The 7,883-nt window shown below is 43.2% G+C and overlaps 1 protein-coding gene across 1 annotated transcript; it reads right to left on the bottom strand.

The window, feature by feature from the left end:
• Positions 1 to 783: 783 nt before the first annotated feature.
• On the bottom strand, positions 784 to 7,173 carry LOC124672844 (protein argonaute 12-like). The gene is made up of 23 exons (XM_047209008.1): positions 7,091 to 7,173; positions 6,739 to 6,916; positions 5,802 to 6,001; positions 5,567 to 5,713; positions 5,322 to 5,455; positions 5,099 to 5,205; positions 4,914 to 5,020; positions 4,598 to 4,733; positions 4,357 to 4,473; positions 4,061 to 4,168; positions 3,901 to 3,972; positions 3,405 to 3,527; positions 3,135 to 3,309; positions 2,927 to 3,048; positions 2,721 to 2,858; positions 2,232 to 2,374; positions 2,092 to 2,154; positions 1,954 to 2,017; positions 1,712 to 1,847; positions 1,523 to 1,596; positions 1,296 to 1,390; positions 1,093 to 1,124; positions 784 to 959 (listed from the first exon to the last, which is right to left on the bottom strand). Exons 1-23 carry the CDS (start codon positions 7,171 to 7,173, stop codon positions 784 to 786), a joined length of 2,730 nt encoding a protein of 909 aa, XP_047064964.1.
• Between the last annotated feature and the right edge of the window lie 710 nt (positions 7,174 to 7,883).

The raw sequence follows: 7,883 nt of genomic DNA, 5'->3' as shown, positions 1-7,883 counted from the left end.
AACTACGTTAGCTTCTTAGCAGTGCTAATTTGTTGAGTGTTAATTCAAAATGCTGATTTATAGTATTAAATTTAATTTTTGGTGCTATTTGGATACAATATATATAAATTGAGTGAAATGGAAAAAAAAATGGCTTGGTTCACGCTCTGCCCAAACAGGTCAGGGAAGGGCACGGTCCTCTAATCTATCTACTGGACCAACCCAATCAGGCTAAAATAGACATATTTTAGTGTCTAAAAAATTAATATGGATCAGCCCAATAGAGATGCCCTTATGCCAGGATCGCCAAAGACAGGAGGGGCGCGCGTTGAGGTGAACTTTCACTAAGGGGTACTTTTTATGACATGACTACTTGACTAGTGAACAAAGACTTACTCAAATACGAGTATGTGCTAGCAAATTTTGAATAACTAATCGAAAGATTTGGTGGAACTACTTTTGAGTAACTTGGAGCTGTGTTTTTACCGCTTTTGGAGATGCTTTTAGGAAGAAAGAACAGCAGTGAACAGATTCATAAGAGAACTTCACAAAATATAAGTGCCGACGTCCTCACGCCTATATATATGGAGGATAATCCCGAACTAGCTTAGCATGTTCATCTACAGCACAAAAGACTACTACTAAATTAAGTACACCTCAGACCAAGTTCCATAGACCGCAAAAGACATGGACTGTAGTTCTTGCAAGCTAAGGATCAGCCATCAGCTGTACAACACCAGACTCCTTGGCAGAAGGCATCGAGGCACTGCAGTTGTTGAAAGTTAAGGATTATTGAGCCATCGATCAGCAGTAGAACATGAACTCCTTTACGTTGTCCTTGATCTTTGGGAGCTGCCTCACAGGCGCGGACCGCTCATCCGTCCGCAATGTGGCCAACGACGAACCCTGGTCAGAAAACTCGTCCTCCATGTAGTAGCGCGCACGGAATGCTGCCAGGTGTGCATAATACGCTGGGGGAACTGTTACAAGAGTATCAGGAGCTAAATCAGCAGGAAACTTTGAAAGTTGAAAGATATTCCTGAACAAAAGCAATTAGGAGTTTTTTGTCATCAAAGTTAAGAAAGAGACAATGTGAATACACTAAATGCATACCTATGGAGACCGAGCGGGTGCACCGAGCATAACTGCAGCAGATCATCCGAATTAAATATTTTGTTACAACAGTATTCTCCATATGCATCATTTGAAATGGAGAGGACAGTAATGCAGCAGTTTTTTTTTCGAAATGGAGGATGAGACCATGCCTCTACATCGAAGAGATGCAGACCTTAATTAAGAGTGACGGAGGAACTTACGTGTAGCAAAGATTGTAAGTCAAGGTTTGCAGGGCATCAGCGGTAAAACGGTTTTCGTCGAGAAGAACATGATAATGTGTTGGGCGGCTTGTTCCCTGCTCAAACGAAGGCACACAATAAAAAACGATATCGAGGAAATTTACAATCATTATCATCAAAAAATTGCCCAGCCCACTAGATGATTAGAAGCATGGGACTCCACAAAAAGGTTTATCATGTAACTTTACCTGAATACCAGCATGGCTACAGAGGTAAAAATCAAACTCACTAGGATGACAGATCTTTGTGTCGACAACAGTTCCTGAGAAAGAAGTACAATAGAGACTTCAAGATTGTTCCATTGCAAGCATTGATATTTATGTACACTCTACCAAGCCATACAAATATTATGCCAACTGACCAGCTGGAAAACATACCAGGCAGTATATTTCCACTTCGATCCGTCAAATCTCGTGCACCATGGTTTTCAGGAAATAGGCGAGTGTGATGCCTCTTTTGCACAACAACAAATGTAACTGGCGGAAGATATCCCTCCTGTAAAGTAGCACATGCCTGGGAACAAGAACAACATTATGTAGCTGGCATGTAGTACATGAAACGGAAAACAAAATACGTGTATGACTGCAAATTCCATGAGGCGCAAAGAGGTGAAAATAACCTTGCGAATTGCATCCATTTCATAGAGCAAAACTTGGCTGAACTGTCCCTCACTAACACCATCCCTGCATATTTAATATTTAATATCAAGACGAGACTAAGAAATGATTTTGTAAAAGAAAGACTGTTGATTACAAACCTGTAAAATATAATCCTGCTAGGTTTGCATCCAGTGGCTTTGTAGAAAGAGACAAGCAGTTCCCTGCAATAATTAAATGTTATTGCTGAAAAATGAAAAAAACTACGCATTGATTTGCAAAAAAAATAATGTTGCCTTGCCTTATCATCCCGCCGGCAACAAGCCCCTTCTGTGGATCTCTTACTTCTGTGTAAAGGTCAGCTATAATTTCATCCCTATGACCTTGTGAAGATACCAAGCATTTGTACTTCGTAACTTCTGGCCAATCCATCGATGCAACAACCTGCGATGGGATGAACTAGAAGCCTTAAATACATATACATTCATAATACTACAATGCCAAGACGACATACAGCAAATGAGGATTTGAGCTAGTTGGCATAGTCATACAAAGTAAAAGCGAAGAATTATTTCTCACTGAAATAAAAAACCTTAGTTGCCATCACAATGAAAATTTACTTTCGATACTGTGGTTCAGACATTACATAGTAAAATACAAAGCAATTCCAGCTCTGAACGTTTCCATGAACAGGAGGAAAATGCAATATAGAGCAGGAACCCAACAAAAGAAGACTGAAAAATGCACACATATTGTGAGATGATGATCAAGAGAAAACAAAAGGACATACCGCAGCGATAGAAGGAGATGCATCTTCTCCAGGAGATGGGTGTGTGACATCAGCTCCAAAAACTATGGTGGGGACATCTGTCAGAAGTGGTATCCTCTTGTACAAAGCATTTTCAAGCACGGTATTCCGACCTCCAACCTAGTCACAAAAAAAACATGTTCTAAGTGTTCTTTGGACCTGATTGTAGATTAGCTAGTCAATCATACCTTAACGTTGATCTTCATAGAAAGATTTTCAAGATACTGTTTTCCACCCTTTTGAACATTTCTAGGTAAGCAACACTGAGTTATTACACCAAGCTCGGTTTCACAAAGCCGTTTAATCCTTCCTACATTAATCGTCAGGAACTTATAATTAAAACCGAGAAATTGAAATCATCAGACATCAGATTCAGAATCTATTTAACGAGCTTACCATAAGAACCACTAACATCAGGTAGTATGATGATCAACAACTCAAGTTGCTTCCCTGCTAGACCTTGCTGAGCAAGTACTTGTGAAGAATTCCTATGGATAGTTCTGATTGCAGACTCCACACTATCCTGACGGCTTGGTTGTGTGATATCCACGCATGGTTTCATATTCATTTGCTAGAATAAGAAATTCAGTGAATCAATATATATGCTTGTGACAGGAGTTCTCCTTCCAGAAGAAGAAAAAGTTACTCATTCTACAAAAAAAATACCATGCCAATGCTATTGCACATGCGGGCAAGATCGTTGCAGAACATGCCAATGTCCTTTGGGTGCAGGCGAGAAGCAAAAGTTAGGCATGCCCAATAGTTGACCGATCCTCCATTGACAAATTTCTGGGAAAAACAATGAAATCAATAAACCTAGACTGTTTGGTGTAGAAAGCAAATGAAAAGAAGTGAAATATAGTCAATGAAAGAAGACATATACGATCATAGCTGCATAACAAAAAGTAAAATATATAACCAGGCACAAATATTACAAACATAATCATATAATATCATATATCAATGAAAAGAAGGCATATACGATCATAGCTGCATACCAAGACAATCAGTCACTAAATACAAATGTTGCTCACCATGTTACCCACATGCTAGGGCTAATAACAGGTAAGATAAAAATGAAAATACAAATCATAGGCACTGAATACATAAACGCTGCAGAAAATGGTACTACTAGGTTATTAAATATGAACTAGAGAAGTACCTTGTTAATCATGTTCCATTGTCCTACGAAAGGATCACATACTTTGTCTCGTCCAGATTCGTGATATTTAAGCTAATAACAGGACAAATGCTAGAGGTCAGATGAATGCAAACAGTAAGTACAAACATTATTACTCGCTACTATGTTTTTGAGATAATACCCTTGGGGCAGGAAGTACACGAGCATCAACCAATGCAAGTTGGTTTGTCACTTTCATGCCAAATTCTTTTGAATAGAAGTCATTTGAATAATTATTCCTGTTAACAATCTGCGAAGATACAAGATTACAAATACTGTTAGATATGATTAACACGAAACAGAAAATCGAGAATCTCTTTGCCAATAAAACAAACAATTGCACACTCGAGGTACCAAGTTGAAGTAAATGAGAACAACATGCTAAACGTCATAGTCAAAAAATAGTTGGAAGTAAATGAGAACAAAGTGTTAAATTACATCCAGAACACTCTTCTCCCTTTGTGCCGGACGTTCACATGTCATCTTCAGTATGCCTGTAACTTGGCGTTCATTCAGCTTTCTAGAATACCGTTGTCCCCCAACTATGCTGCAAACCTGAAGAGAACATATGACAATAGATTCACTGGCGAAAGAAAAGACCAAACTTAACGAGGTACAAATATTAATCCTAAATATCTATAGCACCCTTTCAAGGATATGTCATACAGAAAGAAACTACCTCCACAGGCAAATATGTCGGCCTGCTGCTATCACTGCCAGCTTGAAGGCAAGGCCAATTAATATATTTCAATGAGCAATTGTACTGCTTCTTGAAGTACTCAACAACCGATGTGCGCGTCCCATCTTGATCAAAGCTGTAGACACAGATATAAGCATTTTGGTTAATGTTATGATGTATTTCATTGAGAAATGAAATTGAGAGTGGGGAGCTCCTTAATTGAAAAAAAAACATGGTGTATCAGTTTTGTTTAACATGGAATATAATTAGAGGAAAGCGTGTAAAAGAAACAGGGTATAAAAGTGAATATATATACGTTAAATCCTTCAATGGAGCTTGGGTTATCCCGGTAATCTTGTAACGGAGTTTTTTATCTGTCCGATGAGTGGCCACAACCCGGACACCTCTAAGGGCTTTCTTCAGCTATGAAGTGTAAAAAAATGCAGCAGTTAGGTAAACAGAAAAAATATTACAAAAACAAAATTCTACGACCATTGATACCTTAAGACGGTCCTGATCAGACAGCCTTGAAGAATCTCGCATGCTCAAATATTCCATCGCAAAGTCCATCACTGGTTGGGCCTTGTAAAATGCTGTAGCCGAAATATCTGAGACCATAATTTTCAACAAGAAATGTTAAGGACATAATTTCTTTCCTAGAGGAAAATTAGAACTGGGATCACGTAGTTTTCAATTAATGAGAACATTTTAGGTACATCCATACCAATGTTTAGTGACAGTCCCATCTGTGTGGGGCGCAGGCTTTGGTAGTACCCCCTCCAGCATTCAACACCATTGCCAATCGGACCACCATGGCCAAATGACTGCGAGAAAAATGATCTTGAGATTGATAAGTACCTGTTTCAATGTACTTAAATTAGCAAGCAAACACAACTCTTTAACATTAAAAAGGTATGCTGGGATTTTTTCTACTACGTATCAAGAAAATGTGAAATATCAAAGGATTACTCTGCTGCGGGGGATTCCCTTAGAGCGATGTCTAGTGCTTGGATAGTGTCTTGTGGCAACTCCCTGTGCCTACCAGCCAAGAACTGTTGAAGATTGTACAGATCCAGTTTTGAAGCATGTTGTATAGTCACCTTGTATTCTTCCTCCCTAAAACATAAGAACTAGCACTACATCATACCATTGCATGAACAAATAAGGTGATGATGAAAAAAAAGGTGGAATGTAATCGTCGTACCGTTGGTGCCCTCTAGCAGCATTAGCAAGTTTGACAACAAATTCTTTGTTCTTGAAGGGTAGTGCACCAGCAGTATATATGTTCTTTCTGCCATCATAGACAGGCAATCTACCATCCAGGTACTGTCTGTGAAGTCTAACAAGTTCGTTGACAATTGATCTGTTCCGTTCTCGGGACCTCGTTTCCGGAAAAATTGCCACCTGCGCAACAGATAAGATAGTTAGCAATAACCATAAATTTGTGTTGCCGAGGTAATCAAAGATTTTAGAAGGTACAATAATGAAACCGGACGCCATGAAATTCCCATGAAATTGATTATTGTAAACTGCCTAATTTAGGTTACTGCTCTTGGTTAGCTTTGGCATGAATTTGCGTTTGCTTCTGCTGGACCCAAATCAAACGAATGGTTGACAATAGTCACAATACAGCTTCTAACGAATTATACAAGATCGACCCACCCAGCAGAGGTACTGGCCTTATTTAGTACTCCCTCCGTCCATTAATAGATGTCCGATGGTTCGTTTAAATTCGAATGTATCTATGCACTAAAGTGTGTCTAGATACATTTGAATTTAGACAAACTTTTGACATCAAAAGATGGACAGAGGTAGTACTAGAGGTTTTGTTGGGGGATAATTTTCGAGGGGATTGGGTGAAACCCCTATCTTCACCCAATCCCTTCAAATCCCCAATCCAGTAGGTCAGGGTAAAATATTGAGGATTGAGAAAAATAAACTATAATTTGGGGATAATTGGAGATTAAATTAGCCCAGTACACTAGAACCAGACATGCTTTTTTGCAATAAGTGGGGATTTGGGGGTTTAGTGAGCATAATGGCCACCACAAATACACTGGTAGAAGGGCTTACAGGCAGCGACAGCATGGAACAAGAACATGCAACATGCAACAGAAGAGAAGAGAAGAGAACACACGTACGTCGTAGTGGTGGATATCCTGGTTCGCGACTTGCACCAGGAAATGGTTGGCGCGGACGCGGCACCTCTTCCCGACGGTCCCGAATCCGGGCCGCGCCGGGAACTTATCCGCCTTGCTCGACACAGGCGGCAGACTCCCGGGCGCCGCCACCACCGCCTGGGACCCCCTTAGCCGACCTCTGCTCCTCCACGGCCGCCGTGGCCGAGGACGACGGAGGCCTCTCGTCCTTCTCCGGCAGCACCATCTTCCTCTCCACCTCGGCAGCCAGCACCTCAGCCGCCGGCGCGGTCACTTGTCCGGCGGGACGGGAAAGCACAGCGCCACCGTGCTGCGCGTCGTGCTCCCCCACTACGCCACCACGGCCGACGGCTGCAGGTTGCGAGCCCGAGGGTTGGACGCGGCCACCGCCGCCGCCTCGGCCTCCTCTCGCCGCATCGTCGCGATGGCTGCCTCGACCACGCCCTCGGCCATCGCCTCCACGTCCTCCCTGTTCGCCGGCACGGCCGCGGGAGGCGTGGCCGTGTACCCCGCGCTCGGCCGCAATCTCCCCGCCTGGACCCCTCCCTCGACCGCCTCCTCCACCACCACCACCACGATGCCCGCGGCCTCCTTCTTGCCCACCGGACGACTCGCCGCCGCGGCCGTGGCCCCCGCGCCTTCCGCCTCCCCCTCCACCTCGCGAAGACATGGCAAGATCGTACGGTAAGCACTAGCAAGAGTAGAGCACGAAGCCACAAACCCTCCGAGAAGTCGAGGCGACCTGGAGTGGGGGGCTATATAGATCGGTGATGACCTACGGGTTTGCAAATGTACCGAGAGAGGAGAGAAGTAGATACGCCGAAGTGAATGACATGTGGAGCCGAGTACAAGCGAGCCCACCGGTCAGTGAGAGGCGACGACAAGCCCATCCGTACGCGAGCGGAGCGCGAGAGGCGCGGCCATGGTCTGCTCGCATTCTCCCTTTCGACTGCAGACGCGACCGGCGAGGACTCCCAGACGGGCCCACCGTGTCATGGAGGATAGGGCTAGCGCTGCCGAGTATGGTGAACAGTGAACAGACAACGTGGTGCTCCAACGGTGAAAATCCTCCGGCAGCGCCGCGCGGGTGTCTTGGGAACAGAAGATGCTTGCGCGGGAAACGAGGA

This window comes from Lolium rigidum, chromosome 7 (genome assembly GCF_022539505.1).
Source record: "Lolium rigidum isolate FL_2022 chromosome 7, APGP_CSIRO_Lrig_0.1, whole genome shotgun sequence".
Lineage (NCBI taxonomy): Eukaryota > Viridiplantae > Streptophyta > Magnoliopsida > Poales > Poaceae > Lolium > Lolium rigidum.
This window is presented reverse-complemented; position numbering and strand designations above follow the sequence as displayed.